The 24,258-nt window shown below is 44.3% G+C and overlaps 1 protein-coding gene across 3 annotated transcripts in view; it reads right to left on the bottom strand.

Moving 5' to 3' along the window:
• The window catches only part of KDM2A (lysine demethylase 2A), a 770,935-nt gene that overhangs the window by 351,171 nt on the left and 395,506 nt on the right, over positions 1-24,258 (bottom strand). For all 3 annotated transcript variants that reach the window (XM_085651618.1, XM_085651619.1, XM_085651620.1), the window contains one exon: positions 7,647-8,146. In XM_085651618.1, coding sequence (XP_085507744.1) covers positions 7,647-8,146 — 500 coding nt within the window. The remainder of the gene's footprint in view (positions 1-7,646; positions 8,147-24,258) is intronic.

Here is a 24,258-nt window from a genome sequence, read left to right as displayed (position 1 = left end):
ACCCTCATTGAACAGGCTCGATACTGCTGCTCCGTAGGGTCCTCACTGAAGTTCAACCCTCATTGAACAGGCTCGTTACTGCTGCTCCGTAGGGTCCTCACTGAAGTTCAACCCTCATTGAATAGGCTCATTATTGCTGCTCCGTAGGTTCCACGACTGGACGTTCTGCCCTCACTGATCAGGTTGGTTATTTCTGTTCTGTAGGTTCCATTACTAGATGTTCCGCCCTCACTTGACAGGTTGGTTATTACTGCTCAGTAAAATCCATGACTGGAACTATATCCTTTTCCTTGGAAGACACAATGACAAGGAAGGCTCACACACACGAGTCGCAGAACCTTTTAGATGACTCTGAAATTGCAGGAATGGGAAGACATGCTTAACACCTAGCGCAAGCCTGTGAATTCAGTTAGTGTTGCATTTTTTCATTGGGGATTCACCAGAAAGCCGAAGAAGAGTGGAAGTTGATGAATGAGGAACACTTAATTCCTCTGAGTTCTGGGACAATGAAAGGGAAGAAAGAACATCCACAGGTGTTAAAAAAAGAGTCTGAACCTTAAAAATACAGCTAGATATGTTGCAAGAACACTGGAGAACAAAAGAATGAGTAATCTTAGCTGTGACTATTGATCCGTTTTTAGTTATAACTCAAAGCAGTGTTTATAAATCGGATACCCTGTATCTGAAGAAAAACACTCAAAGTCAATTTAATATAAGACAACTCCAAACACAAAACGTTTTGTTACACGAAGAAAGTGCATACTTGCTACTTTCTTCAAGATCAATTCCTTTCAAGGCATGAGGTGATAGTGTATGCTTTGGTGCAGTTTGAAAATTAAGAAAAAGCCAGATACATGAGATTTCTGAGAGAAATATAATCAATCCTTCCAGAACCAACTCACAAGGAATTAGCTAGAGACTTGCTGAGCTCGAGGCACTTTGCTTTAACTAGATAATATGCTTGAAAGGATGTAATATCTTCACCTTCGAAAAGGCTGTTGAAAAGGCTATTGAATGTTGGGCCAAGATCCTTCTTCCGTTATGTATTTCAGGATAGATATTAATACATATTCCAGTACTATCTTTACCGGGTTACAGCACTCGTCCACCAAAGGCTGCAACCTTTTGAAGGTCAGACTGAACTTGCTGTATGATAATGTTTGATATATCCATTCTAGGGATGCCAACTTTAACACTGAGTTGACTGTCACTTGATCAGGTTTAGGGGCGAAAAAACGGTTTTACTCCACAGAAAACATGCACAAAAAAGTAACCAGGATGGAATATATACCCTGTACCAGGTACCACTTATGGGCACCTCAGACAGAAATACCTAGCTTTCATTGGCAGAGAAAAAATTAGGGAAAACAAGGCTGGATTACAAAGGAAACCCATTAAAGTGCTTGATTATTAAAAGGCATTGTGTGAAATGTAATAAAAAAAAATAAGCATTGGCATAGCCAATAGGTCTCGCCTTTGGGACTTTATAAGTGTTTAGCTAGAGATATTGATTTGGTCAGTGTGCTTAAGCTATGTTGTAAGGCAGTGTGGCATGTGTGCAGTATGTTGAAGAGTTATAATAAAAAAATGTTATAGCATTTTTGTTATCTTGTATATAACCAAGAAGACATTATGGACAACTGAACTAATCTATTAAACAAGCATTGGAAATGGAATAGGTTTCCCATTTGCTTGAGTTACAGGCATTGGCGTTGTAAATGACAATGTTTTTTACCTATGTGTTATGGAGTGTATGCAAGTTGTGTGTAGTGGAATTACGTGGAATTGTTAGTTGTACAATTGAGTGGTGTGGAGTGTATTTGTGCAGTGGCATTGCGTGCAGTTGAAATACGTGGATAGTAATTATGTGGCATTGTGTTTACTGGAATTATGTGGTGAGGGATTGTGTGTTATGCAGTGTAATTATATGTAATGGTATTTTTGCAGTGCTATGTAGTGGAGTTTAATTATGTGAACTGTTCAATTTTGTGGTGAGGATTGGATGCATGTGGAATGTTGTGTAATTGGGTTGTTTAGTTGACTTATGTGGTTTGGTTTCGAATTATGTGGTGTGCATTGGAAAGGTGTGTAGTTGAATTGTGTGGTGTGGAACTGTGGGGATAATCAACACTAACTTGTCAAAAGCAGCACCCCACAGAAGCAACCAGCTTTTGGCAAAGGACTCGTGAGCCGAACCGCTCGGCAAGTACTGCACCTCGCCATTTAATCATTTTACTACATCTTCATACAGATTTGAAGGCATGGTACTATAATTGTCAAGACAATCCATGTCACACACCACATCTTCAATGAGCTAGGGCTCAACCGACCGACATTTAGCATGTTATTGTTTTTAAACTGTATAAAACAATATTAAAAGCAATGGTTCAAGTCCCAGAATGTAACGTATTGTTAAAAGGCCAGCGCTGTCTGAACGTCTTGCATATAACATGGACTGTTTTCAGTTAAAAATGGATGTCTTTGTTTGGCAAAGAAGCAATGTGTTGGCATGCACATGTAATGTCTTGCCTGCCAGGGACCTATGGGTATGTGAGAAGCAGCTCCAATGCATGCCATGACTTGAGCACAGTTCAGAGATGCATGATAGCGGATGGTTCAGGAGGTGAAGGGGACTCATTAAGGAGGTAGGTGAACTCACTCACCAACGGTAGCATCCACATGACTGCATAATGCTTGGTACAACTCAGAAGCATCAGTTATCTGCTGGCTTCAGCCTCGGCTCATGGTACCAGTGGCACACATAGCAAACTTGGAAGCAGCAAAGCAGCCATCCGACTGAACACATAAATTGTCAGTCACATGCTTGCGGTGTTTCGAGGCGGGACATTCACCGGTAGTTGATTGCGAGAGGTTAGGGAACGCAAACAAAGATCAAGTAAAATTCATCAATTTTAGTAGCAGGCCACTACAGGAGGCATGACCAGAAGTTGGCTACGATGCTACAATCTGTACGCTTGTGTTAATTTTTCACCCAAAAATGTTCTTTTGATTGCGCATAGATAAATGCTCTGGCTGCTCCTACCATGTCCAAGAGTGATCTTGCCCCTATGTACCATCGATGTAATAGAAGAACGCAAATAAACAGCACAGCCAGAGGCTCCTAGGAGAAGAAATTGAGTTGTGTTGTGGGGGGGGGGGGGGGGGGGGGGGGATTGTGTGGAGACCCTGAAGCAGCTCCATGTGGATGAGCATGAGATTGGTCTTTTGGCTTTGGATGTTTAATGCACTTTGGGTCGATAGAGAGCAGCGGTCGATGTGCATAAAAAAAGTGTGGGAACTGTGATCCATAGTACGATGGGGGTGGGATCCGAGATTGTGGAAAGGTGAAGCGCATATCGTTCAGGTAGCAGACTTCCTGGAGGCGGCACTCGTGGAGATACCAACACTTCTCCTTTTGGTGAAAGCTTTTGAATTACTTTTATTTAAAGAGGCGGATACATTTGATACCAAACATTTTACCAAAAATTCAAGAGGAAAAAAAAATAGACTGCAGAATGTTAATACAAAAATACGTGACTCCTCTTCAGTTGTCTTGTTGTAAACTTTTAGCTAGCTCCAACATAGGTTATATTTGATGACTCAGGCTATTGTTAATAACATTTATGCCAGTGGATGGTGAGTTTGGGTACACAAGCTGTCCTATTAATCAAGACATGACTAAGATCTGATAGCTCCCAAAAGCCAATGAAGAGCAGCATTCCTACCCATGCTTCTCTGTGCGCATCCCCATGAACTTGAACCATTTTAAAGAGAATATGCTCATAAAAATTTCAACAATTTTTGTTTAAGGCTGTTCCACAGCAATCTTTACATTAATTGCTCATTAAAGATGCGAAACAGACAAAGACTCTAAACATGCTCACAGCAACTGGAAACTTGCTGACTGCGTCTCGTACCTCTCCATGTTTTGGTATTTTCGAGCTGATGACCTAAGGCTGACTGGAGTGAAGTAGGGCGTTAAAGAATCACACTAAAAGCCTAAAAACGGTACTATTTCAGCACCACTTATGGCTGAACTGAAACGGTGAAAGCGAATGAGGAGTATCCAACTGGAAGCAGCCAGCAGGATGGGTTGGAAAGGCAGGGCTTGGGTGGACGTCAATGTCACAACTAGGCTGCGGAGCCCACAACCAGGAGGAGGGGCCAGAGTGTGCGGTTTTCAAGGCTCGGGATATTGAGTGGAACTTGCCTGCATTCCTGCGAAACACTCGCCTCTAATACAACAATTTGCATCCATTCTATTGATTGTAATTAGAATGGAGGGTTGTTTACCTGAAGTAGCGAGCTGGAGGACCTGGGGTGGTTGGGCTTCGGCGGGACGCAAATTCCTTGACTAGGCTGCGGAGCCCAGACCGGGAGGAGGGGCCAGCACACTGTGCTTAATGAGAAGGAAGACAATGTGAGCCAAAACTATCCCAAATATCTAAATGGCAGCTTCCTGTTTGCTCTGTGGAAACTGCGGCTACATCGATAAACGAGTCTCGGCGCAGCTCAACATCGTGTGATTCTGGGCATATCAAAGAAATCAGTGAAAGTCCCCGAGCCTAAATAAAACAAGCGCACACTCGCGCTGCAAGTTTTAAAAAAAAAAAAAGAAAAAGGCACGTCTCGCGAGTGGTGTGCGCGCACCATGACGAGAGAGGAAAGCCTGATGGCGCCTCCGTTAGTCATTGTGCGCGTAACCGCACACTTGAGGCCAGCAAAAGCCTTTAGTAGCACTTTGAAAACCCACTTACTAAATGTCTCGCCTGAGACAGCGCATGCGCTGGCTCAGGCGAGACCTAACAAGAGGAAAGGGCTGAGCCTTTGGCTGTGGATCCTACACAAAGATGGGGAAAATACCTGACGGTCTACTTACTATCCTACATGCATATGCAGGTCCCTGGCTCTTCAAGTGGCAATGTGCCTTGTCTTCTATGTGGGGTTACATGCTTATGGAAGCAATTTCCATTTATTTTTTATTATTTTAAAGGAAGACATTAAACAAGCATTTTCAATGCAATAGGTCTCGCATTGGCGAGCATTTAAGCTATTGGCATTGTAAATTACAATGCCTTTTATTTATGTGTTTTTAAAAGCAGCACATATATAAAAGACATTGTTATTTTTAATCCCAAGAGCGCAAACTCTCACAAATGGGAGAGCACTTTAATGTTGGCCGTGCCCCTTTTCTTAGACGCTACTCCCATATTCAGGTTACAGTGAGCAGCGTCTAAATAAAGGGGTGCAGACAACATTAAAGTGAAAGCACGTATGGTGCTTTCACCCAAAGTAATAAAAAACTATTAATTTTTAAATGATCTGTAGCGCGGCCGCAAAAGATAACGCGGCTCTGCTGGTAATTAAATAAGCGCAGCCGCTAAAGTGAAAGCGGACCACGCCGCATATATTAAAGAAATAAGGGGGGCCGCGCCGTACATTAAATAATTAAATAAGCGCTGCTGCTATAGTTAAAGCGGACCGTACTTTAATTTGAATAAAAACATTACTATTAAAATAAAAGTAGGCGGGTACTGCGATGGCGTGGGTAGAATAGGGGAAGAGCATTAAAGAAAATAGTGCTTACCAACTTATAAAGCAGACCATGTAACACCACCATTAAGAGGTCCAGTCGTTATGGGAGGTAACAAATGCAGACAGGTGGTACCAAGGGAGGTCTAACAAGCCTAATAATGACTCGGAAGCCAGCGTTTCCGAAGGACAATGACACAAGCCAATTAAAAATATGGGCAGAGAGTGGGCGGGGCTTCAAAGCCATACTCCACTGCTGCATACCTTGCAGCAGCGCATGTGCTGCCCAGGCTCGACCTAAAAAATGTATTATTTTGCTGTATATTTATTTGTAAATAGCATTTATATAGTGCTTACTACCCCTGACGAGGTGTGTATACATATTTCAAGTTACCCCCTGAAAATTACACGATTGCGTAATGATGTAAACCCCTGGAAAACATTAAAACCACGACTGGACTCACTCCCTTTACTCGACCGATTTCACTAATAATGCTTCCATTCTGATAATAATGAAATACTTTTTTTTTTTTTTAAATCATTCCGATATAAAACAATAGTGGTTCTCAAACACTTTCTGTTGGCTAGAACTGTGAGATCCCATTGGGTTAGGCTGCTCCCCTGAAGGTTGCATGTGCTGTTGCAGGGATTCTGCTCATGCACAGAACTATGCGCAGGAATCCAGGACCTCAGTGAATTGTGGTGTACCAAAAAACTCACCGCAGTACCCAGGACCCCTATCCGACTAGCATCAGTGTCTCATTCGTTCTCCGTATTATCTCGAAGCTACCAATGATTAGACAACCCAGAACAAGCGACTTACAGTACTCTCAGGAATGGTGGGAATCAGAAACACCTTTTCGTTATTATTCTTATATCAGTCCACAACCAGAGTAATCAGAGACATGGTAACGTTTAAAGTGTTTATTTTTAACTACGTGCTCTATGGTGCAGTACTTTGGCTAACATAAGCAGACAAATGATTAAAAACAAAACCATCAGCATTGTTACAATACCATAGAAAATGAAGGAAGAAATCATATTACAAATGATAGTGGAAGACACCCACCCTCCCTTTGCTAGTAAGCTAGCTTTATGAAACTAATAGAAGGTCTCTACGCTTGAATGGGGAGCCCCATACTGTAAATATCAGCTTAGGTGAATCACATCACAGGATCAGCTCTGCTCTGCGTGTCTGGAAAGGTTTTCTCCAAGTGTCTGAATCATGCATGCAAATGCAATATTAAAGGCGCCCGAGTTTCAGATATTTGCAGCTGTGTGCGTGTTATGTCTAGTGCGTGGGCCGATCAACCTGAATTCAAAAGCATACATTGTTATTTGACCTTGACTGCTTCTGCACACAGTGTTCAGACTAAGGTCGCGGTGTATGTCTAGGGATGTGAACAACAGACCGTTCTCATTTGAAGAAAAAGTAGGCAAGCAGTTTTTCTTGTAATTACAGCTACCTGCAGTGTCGTGTGCAAAAGCAGCAAAGTGGCAAGATGGCGTTTTACATCTAAAGCGCTTATGCTAACATAGCAATGTGTATACATAAAACCCCGCCATCACTACACCCTTCCGTGATCGGACCACGAACAGAATAGGGATGTAGGAACGCAGAGTTCAAGTTTGAGCAAGACAGAACCAAGTTCATGTATTGTCAAGCCATATTATTGGAAGTAAAAGTTCGAAAAATTTGTTGGGTATATAAAAAAGTAAACATCTCTCAGGGACGGTATACCCCCAATGCAGAGTAAAAAAGAAAAAATTAAAAAATCTGGATGAAGACGTGCGGAAGATGGACAACTACCAATTCAATCCATCAACGTGTAGGCACAATAAGTTGCAACTGCCTCCAAGCTATGACATTGTGAACATTACTAAATATTACAACAACAGAATCCAGCTCCCTGCCAAGAGAAGAAATCTCTTGAAAACCAATAAACTTTGAATGGCAGTTCCACGTAGAATCTGAGGCCTGAATGCTGCTAGTTTGACGGACTCTAGAACTAAACACTTTTTGTATGTACATCATCTTTATGCAGCATTGCCTCTCCTGTATCCTAGCTGCTTTACACCTTTAACACTTGTATATGTATATCGCTCCATCTTACCTTAACATCAGCAATGAGGGCATCCTCGTCTTCAATGCCAGTGGGGACACACTTCTTGTGCAATGGCAATGACTCAAGCTTCTCAACAAGACTGCGCAACCCTTCCAGTTCAAAGTCTGTCAGGTAAATTGGAGAGTTGTCCTTAGGGGCTCCAGCAAATGACATCTCTGTGGGAATGTTTCGTTCACTGCTGCCATGCGAGCTGGCAGATTCAGACGATTCTGTGGACACCGTTCGCTTCAGGCTAAGCGGGGCATTGCGCATGCACTTTCCTATGTCAAGCTTCTGCACGACTACTCCAGAGCGACCATTAGACACAGAGTTGGTCAGGAGACAGCGGCGGGTACTTTGCTTCTTGTATTCCTCTTCCACCACATAGTCTTCATCATCGTCATCATCATCATCCTCCTCCTCCTCATCCTCGTCTTCATCATCTTCAGACTGGTCCTCATTCTTTACATGCCGTTTCCTTCCAGATTCTGACCCATTCAGCTCCAGCTCTAGAGGATAGGAAAAAACAGAAAATGTGTTGAAGAATCCTAACAATTTACCAAGCCCTATGCTTTTGCCTTATCTTAGATGTTACATATGAATTGTACGGTTAAGAAATAATTACCAACCTTTGGAAGCAATCCTTTATGATGTGTACTAGGTATTCCTGTAAATTCCTTAAATTACATAGCAGGATTAGGATTGCACTAAGAACATTTTGATATAAACGTCTAGGATTTCAGGTCAAGCCAGAAAGACGCTACACCCAGGTGTATATTTAAGCCAAATTCAAGAAACCACAGAAGCACAGAAACTTCAAAACTGGAGAAAAACTAAATTATTTTGATGAGAGGCATTATGGTTCCTGATAACTTCAATCTTCAATCTTCTAGTGATGATGACTTTGAGAATGGATTTCTGTGGTCTATGGTGTGGAATATGTATAGTGCAGCATTGGCCGAAGCTTCTTGGTGCTAATAATTGCACACTGGCTCAGCAAATTGGCTGATGTTTTTTTAACAAAAAAGATGAGTCTCTCAACTTTTTTAACCTCATACGGTCAGAACTGGCACGCAAGTAGAGAGGAAGGCTGCTGCCACTAAAAGTCTTGTTACCTACCTTGGCAGTTCTGTTAGGTACCAACCCTGAATTGTGAGACAGATTGTAAAAGGTGAAAAAGTTGATAGAAATTAAATGTTTCTGCTAACATACAAGTAAAGAGCTCCATGGCAAGAATTGCCTGCTATTCTTTGATTAACTGGGCGCCAATATAGACTGCGCTAATAGGACTAATACGTACTGTTCTTGATTCTTTGGTTATCAGGAATGCAACTGCATTTTGCACCCGTTTCAGTTGTCCAATGAGTTTTGCTGGGGGTGGTGAAACAGACCGCTTTGCATTAATTAAGTCTTGAATGAATAAGAGCATTGATTACTGGCATATGAACATTTGAATAAATGTTTTGACCAACTAGTATGAGTGAGGAGTTTCTTCAAGCTACCCCTGACGAGGCGTTGAATCGCTTTTTTAGCAAGTAGCATGCTACTCCAGGACCATAAAGGATTAGTGTTGAATTAGTATGGTGAAATATGAAAGTAATTAAATTGGTGGATAGGTTATAGTCAGGTATTTGGATTCGGAAGGATAAAAGAGGAAAAAAAGGTTGTATTTATATAGCACTTGTATTTATATAGGGCTTGTTACCCCCTGACGGGGTGTTGAAGCGCCTTTTTGGGGGGGGGGGGGGGGGGGGGGGGGGTAATAGTAGCACGCTACTCAGAAAAAACAAAGGATTAGTGGTGAATTAGTATGGTGAAATATGAAAGTAATTTGAGTGGTGGATATTAGTTAGTTATTTGGAGTGAGAAGGATAGCGGAGAGATAGAAGGGGGAGAAAGGTTTGCATTCATATAGCGCTTCTCACCCCTGAAGGGGTGTTGAAGCGCTTTTCTGGTGAGTAGCATGCTACTCCGGAACCCATAAGGATTAGTGTTGAAAATGCGTATGGTGAAATATGAAGTAATTTCAGTGGTGGATATGTTTTTCAGTTATTTGGATAGAGAAGGGTAGCAGCAGGATAGAAGAGGGAAAGAGGTTTGTATTTCTAAAGTGCTTGCTGCCACTGATGGGGTTTGAAGCACTTTTTTTGGTGAGTAGCACGCTACTCTGGAACCCATAAAGGATTAGTGTTGAAAATTAGTATAGTGAAATGGGAAGTAATTTGAGTGGTGGATGTTATTCAGTTAAATGGATAGAGAACGGCAGGATAGAAGAGGGTAAGAGGTTTGTATTTGTATAGCGCTTGCTACACCTGAAGGGGTTTGAAGCGCTTTTTTTGGTGAGTAGCACGCTACTCTGGAACCCATAAGGATTAGTGTTGAATTAGTATAGTGCAATATGAAAGTAATTTGCGTGGTGGATATGTCAGTCAGTTATTTGGATTGAGAAGGGTTGGGGAGTGGTAGAAAAGGGAAAAGGTTTGCATTTATATAGCGCTTTTAACCCTGATGGGGTGTTGAAGCGCTTGATTGGCGAGTAGCACGCTACTCCGGAACCCATAAAGGATTAGTGTTGAAAATTAGTACAGTGAAATATGAAAGTATTTTGAGTGGTGGCTGTGTTATTCAATTGGACAGAGAAAGGTAGTGGAGAGATAGAAGAGGGAAAAAGGTTTGCATTTATATAATGCTTGCTAACCTCTGATGAGGTGTTGAAGTGCTTATTTGGCGTGTAGCACGCTACTCTGGGACCCATAAAGGATTAATGGTGAATTAGTATAGTGAAATATGAAATTTGAGAAGTGAACATGTTAGTCTATTATTTTGATTGAAAATGATAGTGGAGGGATAGGAAAGTGAAGGGTTTGGGGTTGTGGAAGGGAAGAGTCAGAGGGAAGAGTTTAGAAAGGTTTGTTTTGGGATCGGTATAGTAAAAGAGGTGTCAGATGATTCAAGGAGGGGTAGAGTAAGGGAGAGTCTAGAAAGGGTTATTTTAGTGGTATGGGGTTTGGGATAAATGAGAGTAGGTGTAGATGATATATTGATAGATGTATAGGGTGAGAAATAGGGTAGTGAATTATAAAGAGTAGTAGAAAGAAGTTTGAGATGACTCAGAAAGTTGGGTTAGAAGATATATTGAGAGAAGTATAGGGTGAGAAATAGGGTAGTGCATTGGACATGCTGAATTTATAAGAAAGTGATAAATATATAGATCCAAAAGTACATTGAAAGTATATAGATGCAAAAATGAGGTAGGTATATGTAGATTAAAGATATTGATAGAGGTACAGGATGAGAAATAGGGTAGTGCACTGGAAATGCTTTTCAGGAGGAAAGTAACAAACACACAGATCCACGTACATGGAAGGTACATAGATGCACAATGGAAGAAGTAAATGTAGACCAAAGATGCACCAGATAAACTCCGGTTTTCAAGTGTTATTGTATTTTATTTTTTTTGTAAAAAATGTTTAACATAATTATTCTACATGTTTATACAAAGCAATACACAAAGATCGGAACATATCTATAGTAAAAAAAATAAGTGTTTATATACAGAGGGATATGCTGTATCTTTCTGTTTATGTATGGTGCTTATGTGGGTAAGAGCCAATTCTTGAGTAGTTTTCTGAAGGCTAGGTGGCTGTCCATGGATCTTATGTTGGGGGTAAAGAATTCCATAGTTTGGCTGCTTGAACAGAGAAAGATGTGCCACCAATATTTTTTTTTTTGTATCTTGGGATTTTGAAGCAAGGTGCCATTTTAGAGCGGAGGTTTCTTTTTTTAATGTGTTTGGTGATTTTATTCCTGATGAAGAGCGGTTCCATTCCATGTATGGCTTTGTGGTTGATACAAAGCAGCTTGAACGTGGATCTTCTGGCAACCGTTAAACAATGGAGGACTTTCAAGGCAGGTGAGATGTGGTCTCGCGGTTTGATATGCAAGAGCAGTTAGGCAGCCCAGTTCTGAATCCGTTGTTGTGTTTTTCATGGTTGTTAAAGGTGATCCGTAGTAGAGGCTATTGGCGTAATCGAGTTTGGACAGAGCAAGGGAGATGGTAGCTTGGACCTTGTGTGGAAATCCCAAATGAGGGAAAATTTGTAGCAGTGTTTTTATAGTGACAAATCAGGCTCTCTATATACTGTTCTAAAAACAGATGCATGTGTAGAGAGTCCAGGCATCCTTTGTTTGTGTACACAGACTTTCCTTAAAAATCCCAAATGCTATATTTGTGGTATTGGGATTGAGCAGGTTAGAGGGGAGGGGTAGGCATATGTTGCACACACAGTCAATAAATGACACACTCAATAAGGAAATCCAACACCAATTTAGAAAATTAACATATTTTTATATTAATTTAGACACCAAGATCCACGAGATTAAGCAAGTAGTTTTCAAGTTAGTGGTTTTCAGAAACACAGAAAATACAGCGGTCAGATTTAACGCATGAGCCTCAAACATGGTAATGTTATCCTATGGAAGAAACGTACACTGCGTAGGGGTACTTCAATCGAGTTATACGATTGTTATTCTGTACTTAAGGTTGTAGGGGCCAAGGTCCTTAGAACCACCAGCAGTTTTGGTATACCTGCCCTGGTGTGTACCGGTTCAGAGGTGCTGGTTGCAAGGGTAGCATCATTCTGCAAGTGGGGACACAGGTTTTCACCCTTTATCTGTTGTAACCACCTGAGAGGCAGGTGGTCTATCTGAACTAGGAAGTGAGTGTCAAACGGGTATGGCCTCAACTTCTTCAGGGCCCAGACCACAGCAAAGGCTTCCCTCTCAACGGCACTACAACACTGCTCTCGGGGGAGTTATCTCCTTCTTGCGAAAGCAACAAGTTGGTCATGCCCACCATCATTTGCCTGGGCTAGGACTGCACCTATCCCATATTCAGAGGCATCTGTCTGCACAATGAACTGCTTAGAGTAATCTGGAACTTTCAGGACTGAGGCAGAGCAAATGGTATCCTTCTGAGTATCAAAAGCCTTTTGACAGCTCACTGCCCAGTTTACTTTCTTTGGCATCTTCTTGGAGGTACGTTCTGTGAGGGGGATCATTATGGGCCCATATTCCTTCATAAACCTCCTGTAATACCCAGTCAAGCCAAGAAAACCCTGACTTGGGTCAGGATTTATGGAGCTTTCCAGTCCAGAATTGTCTAGATCTTGGGTAGGAGTGGCTAAACTTGGCCTCCACTTACAAGGTGGCCCAGGTATACAACCCTTTACTTCCCTATCTTGCACTTGCTTCCCTTCATAGTGAGGCCTACACTTCTCAGAGCTTCAAGGACCTTCGGGTCTATAAGATGATACTGCTAGGTGGAGCTATAGACAGCAATATCATCTAGATAAGTTGCACTATAGGATTACAATCCAGCAAGGACTTTGTTTACCAACAACTGGAAGGTGATAGGTGCTTTCTTCAATCCAAAGAGCATCACAGTAAACTGCAAGTGCCCACCTGGAGTGGAGAATGCAGATTGTCGTTTGGCTCCAAGGGTCAGACCTATCTGCCAGTACCCTGACGTGAGATTAAAGGTACTCAGATGCTTGGCTGCCCGTAACCTGTCAATCAATTTGTCTGCCCTAGGAATTGGATGTGCACCAGTTTTTGTCACAGCGTTGAAACCTCTATAGTCCACACAAAACCTAATTCTTTCTTTTCACCCTTGGAGTGAGGTTTGGGGAGTAAGACAACTGGGCAGGCAGTGGTTCAGAGATCAATAACACCCAATTCCAGCATCTTGCTTACTTCAGCTTGGATGCTTTCTCCGACATGATCAGACTGCCTGTATATTTTGTTTTTAGTAGGTAGGCTATCACCAGTGTCCACACATGGGTAACCCAGCTAGTCTGACTAGGGGTCAGAGAGAAGATCTCAGCATACCGATTGAGGGCCTGACTCCAATCAACCTGTTGGTCAGTGAAGGTCTAACAAGACTACTGCATCAACAGACCCATCTTTTGGATTGCCGGAGAGGAGATCAGGGAGAGGTTCACTCGCAGATTCCTGTCCCTCACATGTGACCATGAGCATGGTCACATTAGCTCTGTCACAATAGGGCTTGCTGTTGGTTGACATGTATAACCCCTTTGGGATATCTGCAACTGATAAGAGCCACCAGATAGGTGACCTCCCCTTTTCTTTCAAGGCCAAGGTAAGGCCCACTTTACTTGCATACTATACCATACTTTGGTATAGTATATATAGAGCCAGCTTCCTACAAAGTGGAATTAAGGGGCCCTTTAGGTGGCCTCTTGCCTTACCACTGGCTAGGCAGGAGACACAGGACTGACAAAAGTCCGTCACCTTCTAAAACATCCCTGGCCAGTAGAAGCGATTGACTAATTGTGACAAAGTGGCTCTGTATATACTGCTCCCATATAGGTACAGTGTGTACAGAGTCCACAGTCCCCAGAGGTTTGGCAGAGGTTAAAGTTAGATATAACCTTACTCTCTAAAGTGGTAGCTTAGTCGAGCAGTAAGGCGGTATCAGTGGACAGTGTAAAGCATTTGTTGTACACACTGAGTCAGCAAATGGTCTCACACACTCAAGAACTGAACTCTAGGCCAATGGTTTATATAAAAAATATGGTTGTTTTATTTTAGAACCAACAATAGTTATCAAAATATACTTTCTCAGAATGAGAGGCTTTAGTTAAATCCTTTTGCAATATGCAATTGACTTTTATAGGCAATAATTACAGGTTGTTGCAATAGGCAACACGATTTCAAACACAATAATACATTGAGCTCAATGTGAGTTTTAAGTTATTTGCAATAGATTACTTTCAGGATTACTTTTCTAATTCCAGGACTGGATCCTAGATTCAATCCTGGGACAGGTCTTGGAAACAAGTGAGTAAGGAATATGCTACTTACCAGTATGCATCTGTTCTTGGCATGTAGAGCTGCAGAGCCACACACTAAGGATAAGATTGCCATCTGGTGTTGGGCTCGGATGATTGCAGGTTGTTGTTGTCTTCGGAAGAAGTCTTTGGTCACGAGATTGGTGACTCCTCCCCTGGACAACAGTGCGCATGGGCATCCACTCTATCCTCAGATTGTTTTTCGCCATGATGGGAAATGATGGAGTGTGTAAGAAGTAAAGAGAAAGGATGTCCATGTGTAGTGTCTAATTAAGACAAATGCTGGAACAGATACAGGTCCCGGGGATGCGGGTGGGCGTGTGTGGCTCTGCAGCTCTACATGCCAAGAACAGATGCATACTGGTAAGTAGCATATTCCGTTCGAGGCATATGAGCTGCAGATCACACACTAAAAATAGACTATATAGCAGTGTCTCCCCTAGCGGTGGTCACCTGTATCAGTTGCAGCAGTTTGGAATAGAGTTTTTAGGACAGCTTGGCCTACTGAAGCTTGTTGATTGGATTGCACATCAACACAGTAATGCTTAGTGAAGGTGTGTGTAGTAGACCATGTGGCTGCTTTGCAAATGTCTTCTAAGGGGATGGTCCCTAAGAATGCCATAGAGGCCCCTATTTTACGCGTGGAGTGCTTCCTAGGGGGAACGGTAAGAGTACGTTTAGCTTTTTGGTAACATATTTGGATACATTTGACTATCCATCTGGCGATACCCGATTTGGAAATGGGGTTGCCTTTGTGTGGTGGAGCGAAAGCAACAAACAGTTGCTTGGTTTTCCGAAAAGGTTTGGTTCTGTCGATGTAATAGAGCAAGGCTCTTTTAACATCTAAGGTATGAAGTGCCCTCTCGGCTACTGAGTCTGGATTAGGGAAGAAGACTGGCAGTTCCACAGACTGGTTTAGATGGAAAGGGGAAATAACTTTAGGGAGGAATTTTGGATTCGTCCTAAGAACCACTTTGTTCCGATGTAGTTGTAGGAAGGGTTCTTCTAGAGTTAAGGCTTGTATTTCACTTACTCTTCGCAGGGATGTGATTGCGATGAGGAAAGCCACTTTCCATGTTAGGAACTGCAGTTCGCATTTGTGCATTGGTTCAAATGGTGGACCCATGAGCCTTGTTAGAACAATATTAAGGTTCCACACCGGGGAAGGCGGTAACCTTGGAGGAATGATTCTTTTAAGACCCTCCATAAATGCTTTAATAGCTGGTATCTTAAATAGGGACAGGTGTTGTCTATTTTGCAAATAGGCTGCTAATGCCGCTAGATGTAGACGTATAGAGGAATACGCTAAATTGCATCTTTGCAAGTGCAATAAATAGCAAATGATGTTCTGGATGGAAGCATCCAGTGGTTGTATGTCATTGTTAGCGCAGTAAATGGCAAATCGTTTCCATTTTGCAGCATAGCATGCCCTAGTAATTGGTCTCCTGGCTTCTTTAATGATATTCATACAGTCTGGAGGAAGGTTGACGTACCCGAACTCTAAGACTTCAGGAGCCAGATTGCCAAGTTCAGTGCTTGAGGATCTGGGTGTCTGATTTCTCCATGGTTCTGGGTTAAGAGATCCGGGGAGAGATGCAGTTTTTGATGTGGAACTAGTGATCGTTCCAAAAGTGTGGTGAACCAGGGTTGACGTGCCCAAGTGGGAGCCACTAGGATGAGTGTCAGCGACTGTTGTTTCAGTTTGCGTACCACAAATGGAATGAGAGGGAGAGGCGGAAAAGCGTACGCAAATCTGCCTGACCAGTTCATCCATATTGCATTGCCCTTTGATCGCGGGTGTGGGTACCTGGCGGCAAAGGTTGGGCATTTTGCGTTTTCTGGTGTGGCGAACAGGTCTATGTCTGGTTGTCCCCACTTTTGGAAGAATGGGAGTAAGACTTTGGGGTGTAGTTCCCATTCGTGTATCTGCTGTGTGTGGCGACTTAAGAGGTCGGCCACCTGGTTCTGAACCCCTGGGAGGTGTTCTGCTAGCAGGTAGATGTTTCGGGGAATTGCCCATCTCCAAATTTGTTGCGCCAGTTGGGACAGTTGTAGAGAATGTGTCCCTCCTTGTTTCTGTATGTAATACATTGTGGTCATGTTGTCCGTGCGGATGAGGACAGTTTTGTTTTGGAGATGCACTTGGAAGGATTTCAGTGCTAGGAACACCGCTAGAAGTTCTAGGTGATCGATGTGGAACTGTTTTTGTTGAGTGGTCCACCGTCCCTGGTGAGTGGTGTGTTGAAGGAGGTGGGCTCCCCACCCTGTGAGAGATGAGTCGGTGGTCAGCACAACTTGTGGAAGGGGCTCCAAGAACGGCCGCCCTTTGGACAGGTTGATGGTGTTCCACCACTTCTGTGAGCGAAGTGAGCGGCTGTCCACCAACACCAGATCGGTAAGTTGTCCGTGGGCCTGATTCCACTGTTGTGCTAGACATTCCTGTAAGGGACGCATTTGAAGGCGTGCGTAGGGTACTATGGAGATACATGACACCATCATGCCTAAGAGTGGCATGAACACTCTTGCGGGGAGAGAGTGTTGTGTTTGAAATGTTTTGATCAGACTTTGTATGTTGGCTATCCTGGCTATGCTGGGATAAGCTACGGCTTTGGCTGTGTCTATGGTGGCTCCCAGGTATTGTTGGACTTGGGAGGGTTGTAGTTGAGATTTGGGATAGTTGATGGTAAATCCCAAGTTGTGCAGGGTTTGAATAGTGCGGTGGGTGTGGTGAACGCATTTGTCTAGAGTATTGGCTTTTATGAGCCAGTCGTCCAGATATGGGAAGACATGGATTTGTTGTCTCCTGAGATATGCTGCCACAACTGCCAAGCACTTTGTGAACACCCTTGGTGCAGTTGTTACTCCGAATGGGAGAACTGTAAACTGATAGTGTTGACCGTCTACCATGAATCGTAGATACTTCCTGTGAGCGGGATGCATAGGGATGTGAAAATATGCGTCCTTGAGGTCTAATGTGGCAAGGAAGTCTCCTTGTTGAAGTAATGGAAGGACCTGTTGGAGAGTGATCATGTGGAAATGATCTGATTGTATGTACTGGTTCAGTAGTCTGAGGTCCAGTATGGGTCTCAAGGTTTTGTCCTTTTTGGGAATGAGGAAGTATAGAGAATATACTCCTGTGCCCTGATGTTGTAGTGGAACAGGTTCTATTGCGTTTTTCTGAAGCAAAGACTGTATTCCCTGTTTGAGGAGCGTGAGGTGGTGAGACCTCATGGGACGGTGTCTGGGTGGTATGTTTGGGGGCGGGTTTATGAGTTCAAGGCAGTAGCCATATTGGATAATTTGTCTTACCCACCTGTCTGTAGTGATGGTATTCCAGACAGGTAGGAACTGTTGAAGTCTGCCCCCGACCGGAGTGGAATGGTCTGGGGGGAGTGGTGGCAAGTCACTGTTTGGTGGCTGTAGAGGAGCGGGTGTTGTTGTTGCCCCGTCCCCGGCCTTTAGTATTGTTTCCCCGATACCCTCCTCTAAAATATCCTTTGTTAGGGGATGTTTGACCTGATGTTTTGAAGGTGGAAGAGTTGTCTGTTCCCACATTTTTGGAAGCTCCTCTATAAAAGGAGCGACGAAAGGAGCCTCTGGGTTGAGTAGACTGCAATGCTCCCGTAGATTTTGCAGTTTTATTATCTTTCTTCATTTTTTCTAGGGCAGTGTCTACTGCCGGGCCGAATAGTTGCTCCTGATTAAAGGGTTGAGCAAGAATGGAGGTTTGTACTTCCGGCTTGAAGCCGGAGATGCGCAGCCATGCGTGGCGTCTAAGCAATACGCTTGCGTTGACCACCCTAGAGGCGGTGTCCGCTGCGTCTAATGCACATTTAATGGAGGCATTGGATATTAGTTTGCCTTCTTGTATGAGGTCAGTGGCCTGTGTTTTGAAAGGTTCAGGCAGGTGTTGCAAGAGATCCTCCAGTTGATCATAATGGGCTCTATCATAACGAGCCAATAGGGCTTGTGTATTTGCGATACGCCAGTGGTTAGCCGCTTGAGCGGCAACCCTTTTGCCGGAAGCCTCCAGGAGTTTAGACTCCTTGTCTGGGGGAGGCGTGTCTCCGGTTGTTTGGGAGTTGGCCGTTTTCTGGCATTTGAGACGACTAGGGAGTCCAGGGGGAGTTGCGCCTTGATGTACGCAGGATCTTGTGGCGCTGGTCTGTATTTTTTTTCTATTCTGGGGTTGAGAACCCTGGCCCTGACAGGGTCTTTAAAAACCTCAGTGGCATGCTTTATCACTCCCTTAATCATGGGTAGAATGTGGACTGTTTTCTGGGACTGCTCAAAAGTGTCGAGTAGAAAATCCTCCTCAGGAGTGTCGGTGTGCATGGTGACACCATGAAACGATACTGCTCTGTTAATAAGCTGACCGAACCCTAAATGGTCATCAGGAGAGGAGGGTTTTGAGGGGTATGGAGCGGGGTCAGGCACATCAGGCATAGGGTAAGTCCAGTCATCTACTGGTGCTGTGTCCGGGAGTGTAAAGGGATCAGTAGGATCAGTGGGATAATTAAAGAAATCTGGGTCTCCCCCTCCCCCAAAATCACCATCATCCTGTGGAGGTGGTGTATGAGAAGGAGATGGTTGAGGTGCAGGCGGTGGGGGTTGGGGGGATGGAATAGGAGGTAATGTAGGAGAGGAAGGACGTCTGGGTGAAGTGGCACAGTCCTTCTTCTTTGTAGGTACTGGAGGAGGTGGTGAGTCCAGCTTCCTTTTCTTGTAGAGCACCGCTGTGACATGTCCAGTTTTTGGATTTATGTAAATCCGTTTTTGCTTAGGATTAGGCCGAAAGAGTTCCTCAGTGTCCGAAGCCGGCTGTGGCGCCGACTTTTTCGGGTCTTTATGGACGTGTCTGGGCACCGAAGATGTTTTGGGTGCCGAAGAACTTTTCGGATCCGGTGGATTTTTCGGTGCCGACGAGCCTTTCGGTGCCGACGAGCCTTTCGGTGTCGGTGGAGACCTCGGCGCCGAAGAACGTTTCGGTGCCGGTGGAGAAGTCGGGACCGAGTGACGTTTCGGGCCCGATGGAGATTTCGGTCCCGAAGCCTGCTTTGGTGCTGAAGGTATTATAGGCACAATGACATGAGGTTTGCTCGAGCCCGAGCCACCTGCAGGCTTACTTTTCTTCGGAGCCGGGCCCGAGGGCGGGGCTTCAGAAGATGTTTTTGGATCGCGACTGGGCCCAGTTGGCAGAGTCTTGACCAATGTCTTTTTGGGTGGTGTTGGGGTAGGGGGGCTGGTACTCACAGGCTGCCCCGGATCTGAATCGTCGACCTCGGACACGATTTGGGGATCTTCGGAGTCATCGTCAGGGACGTCCTGTGCAAAGATGTCTTCTGGTTCCGGAACCGGCTTGGCCATGATATGGCGTCGAGCTCTTCGGTCCCGGATGGTTTTCTTCGAACGGAATGCGGCGCAGGCTGGACAGCTGGATCCGTTGTGGTCTGGTGAAAGGCACAAATTACAGACCTCGTGGTGATCGCTATGAGGGAACTTTGCTCCACATTAGGGGCATTTTTTAAAAGGTGTCCTTTCCATCAGCCGCGTCCGGAGTCGGTCCGATATGGTTTCGACGTCGAGTTTTGAAGTTATGAGAGTTGTAGTGATTGCTATAAGTTTTCTGCTGGAGCGGAAAAAAGTTCATCCGAACCCAATGGCGGAAAAAAACAATCTGAGGATGGAGTGGATGCCCATGCGCACTGTTGTCCAGGGGAGGAGTCACCAATCTCGTGACCAAAGACTTCTTCCGAAGACAACAACCACCTGCAATCATCCGAGCCCAACACCAGATGACGATCTTATCCTTAGTGTGTGATCTGCAGCTCATTTGCCTCGAACATTCGTTTTAGTTACTGTTGTGATTTTTAGGCAATATTTTGCTATTTTAAAAGTTGACACTTAAAAGAAATTTCATAGAAAAACTGTCAATGATTCTCTATGGGAGAAAATTCAAGTTACAGGTAAAGTAGGTTCTCGTTACTTTTGTAATCCAGGGCTAGGCTCCTAGATTAAGTACTGGGACGTCTATCTAAAACAGGTAAGTAATTACGTTTTCACAGTTGGTACGATTTTTGAATATTTGTAGTTTGCAAAAATCGACAGAAGAAATTTCACAGAAAAACAGTCAATGATTTCCTATGGAAGAAAATTGGGTTAGGGGTAAGAAAGGTTGTGCGTACCTTTCAGGGTCAGTGCTGGCCACCAAGATCCAGCACTTGGATCTCTCCTAATAGCAGGTGAGTATTTCAGTTTATTACTCGGTTGATTTTAGGTGAATATTTTAAGTTTTAGAAACTCCACACTTAGAAGAAATTTCAGAAGAGACCAGTCAATCTTACCCTATGGAAGAAAGGAATATGCTACTTACCAGTATGCATCTGTTCTTGGCATGTAGAGCTGCAGATCTACACACTTTTAGATCGCCATCTGGTGTTGGGCCCGGATGTTTGCAGTTTGTTTTTCCTCTTGAAAAGTTTTTGGAAGTCACGAGGTCGGTGACTCCTCCCTTGGATCGTATTGCGCATGGGCTTCGGCTCCATCCTCAGATTGTTTTTCGCCGACAGGGAAAGATGGAGCGTAGTAATAACAGTGAAGAAACCCATGTGTGTTGTATCTAAATAAGATAGACTGGAACAGATACAGGTAGCCGGGGAGGCGGGTGGGAGTGTGTAGATCTGCAGCTCTACATGCCAAGAACAGATGCATACTGGTAAGTAGCATATTCCGTTCGAGGCATATGAGCTGCAGATTACACACTATTGCATAGACTACATAGCAGTTCCCAACCCTAGCGGCGACCACCGGTATCTGTTGCAGTGGTTTGAAGTGTTTTTAGTACAGCCTGGCCCACACTAGCTTGTTGCTTGATTTGCACATCTACACAGTAGTGTTTAGTGAAAGTGTGCGCTGTTGATCATGTAGCTGCTTTGCAGATATCATCTAATGGGATGTACCCTAGAAAAGCCATAGAAGCCCCTATCTTTCGTGTAGAATGGGCTTTAGGGGGAACGGATAGCGTTCGTTTTGCTTTGTGGTAGCAAATCTGGATGCATTTTACAATCCACCTAGCTATCCCTGATTTTGAGATGGGGTTGCCCTTGTGTGGTGGAGAGAAAGAGACAAACAGTTGTTTGGTCTTTTTGAAAGGTTGTGTTCTTTGGATATAGTAAGGCTCGTTTGACATCTAGCGTGTGTAGAGCCCTTTCTGCAACAGTTTGAGGTTGCGAGAAAAATACCGGTAATTCTACCGATTCGTTTAGATGAAAAGGGGAAATGACTTTAGGTAGGAATTTTGGGTTGGTACGGAGAACAACCTTGTTCTGGTGCATTTGGAGAAAAGGTTCTTGTATGGTAAGTGCTTGTATCTCACTGACCCTTCTAAGGGAAGTGATGGCTACAAGAAAAGCTGTTTTCCATGTGAGAAATTGCAGTTCGCATTTATGCAAGGTTCGAAGGGCGGTCCCATTAGCCTTGTGAGAACTATATTTAAGTTCTACACAGGTGAGGGTGGTACTCTGGGGGGAATTATTCGTTTTAGGCCTTCCATGAAGGCTTTAATGGCAGGCACTCTGAAAAGTGATAGGTGCTGCCTGTTTTGTAGGTAAGCGGCAATTGCTGCGAGGTGTAGCCGAATGGAGGTATATGCTAGGTTACACCTTTGTAGATGGAGTAAGTAGCATATGATGTGTTGTATAGACACGTCTAGAGGATTGATTGTGTTATGGCAATAAACAACAAATCTTTTCCACTTGGCAGCGTAGCAGGCTCTAGTGGTAGGGCGTCTAGCTTCTCTGATGACGTTCATACAGTCAGGGGGAAGGTTTAGGTATCCGAATTCTAGGATTTCAGGAGCCAGATCGCAAGGTGGAGCTGAGCTGGGTCCTGGTGCCTGATCTCTCCGTGGTTCTGTGTTAGGAGGCATGGTGAGAGGTGTAGCTTTTGGTGTGGTACTACCGAGAGTTCCAGCAGCGTGGTGTACCACGGTTGTCTGGCCCATGTTGGAGCTATTAGGATTAGTGTGAGGGAATGCTGTTGTAGCTTTCGCACCACTAATGGAATTAGTGGGAGAGGTGGAAAAGCGTACGCAAATTTGCCTGACCAGTTCATCCAGATCGCATTACCTTTGGACAATGGGTGTGGGTATCTGGCGGCGAAACTTGGGCATTTTTTGTTTTCGTGGGTGGCGAAGAGGTCTATCTGCAGATGCCCCCTCATTTGAAAGAACGGGTGAAGAACCAGCGGGTGAAGTTCCCACTCGTGGATCTGCTGCGTCTGTCTGCTGAGCAGATCTACCATGGTGTTTTGGACTCCTGGTACATGCTGGGCTAGGAGAAAGATTTTGTGTGGAATTGCCCATCTCCATATGCTCTGTGCTAGTTGAGAGAGCTGTGGAGAGTGTGTGCCGCCTTGTTTTTGAATGTAATACATGGCCGTCATGTTGTCTGTGCGAATGAGGACTGCCTTGCCTAAAATCTTTCTTTGAAAGGATTTTAGGTCTAGAAAGATTGCTAGTAACTCCAGATGGTTGATATGGAGTAACTTTTGTTGCGGCGTCCATGTGCCCTGCACTGTGAGGTGTAATAGATGAGCTCCACAGCCGGAGAGCGATGCGTCTGTTGTTAGTATTATTTGTGCAACCGGGTCCAGGAACGGTCGACCTTTGGAAAGGTTTGTGGTGTTCCACCACTGCAGAGAGCGATGGGTGCGACCGTCTACAACACCAGATCTGTCAGTTGCCCCTGGGCCTGGTTCCATTGACGCGCTAAGTACTCTTGGAGTGGACGCATCTGGAGCCTTGCGTGGGGCACTATGAAAATGCAAGAGGCCATCATCCCTATCAGCTGCATAAACACCCTTGCTGGAAGGGAGTGTTGAAGTATGAATCTTTGACGCAAAGCCTGAATGCTTGCAATCCTGGCCGGATTCGGGTAGGCTATGGCTTTTGAGGTGTCTATGGTGGCACCGAGGTATTGCTTTATGTGGGATGGTGTTAGCTGGGACTTTTGGTGGTTCACCGTGAAGCCTAGTTGGTGAAGTAGTTGGATTGTAGAGGCGGTGTGGTGTACACATTGGTTGTAGGACGTGGCTTTTATCAGCCAGTCGTCCAAATATGGGAAGGCGTGAATGTGCTGTCTTCTGAGGTGTGCCGCCACTACCGCTAGGCACTTGGTGAATACCCTTGGTGCTGTTGTGACCCCGAATGGGAGCACCTTGAACTGGTAGTGTTGCCCATCCACTACAAATCTTAGGTACTTTCTGTGAGCATGGTGTACCGGAATGTGAAAGTATGCGTCTTTCAAGTCCAGTGTGGTGAGGAAGTCGTTCTGGGAGAGGAGTGGAAGCACCTGCTGAAGCGTTACCATGTGAAAATGGTCTGAATGTATGTATGTGTTTAGGGGCCGGAGATCTAGAATAGGTTGTAGAGTCTCGTCCCTTTTTGGTATTAGAAAATATAGGGAGTAGACCCCTAAATTTTGCTGATTGGCGGGAACTTGTTCTATTGCCTGTTTTTGTAGGAGGGAGATTACCTCCTGTTTTAGTAATGTGGAATGTTCTTGTGACATTGGGCGTTGCCTGGGTGGAATGTTTGGGGGTGTAGATGTTCACTCTAGGCAGTACCCTGAGCGAATAATTTGTGTCACCCATTTGTCTGAGGTGATGGTCTCCCAGACCTGAAGGAAATTTTGTAGTCTGCCCCCGACCGGAGTGGGATGGTCTGGAGGGAGCGGGGGGGGAAGTCATTG

The sequence above is a fragment of the Triturus cristatus genome, chromosome 4_1 (genome assembly GCF_964204655.1).
Source record: "Triturus cristatus chromosome 4_1, aTriCri1.1, whole genome shotgun sequence".
NCBI classification, from domain to species: Eukaryota; Metazoa; Chordata; class Amphibia; order Caudata; family Salamandridae; genus Triturus; species Triturus cristatus.
The sequence above is the reverse complement of the archived record's forward strand: the minus strand, read 5'-3'. Positions and strand labels throughout refer to the sequence as shown.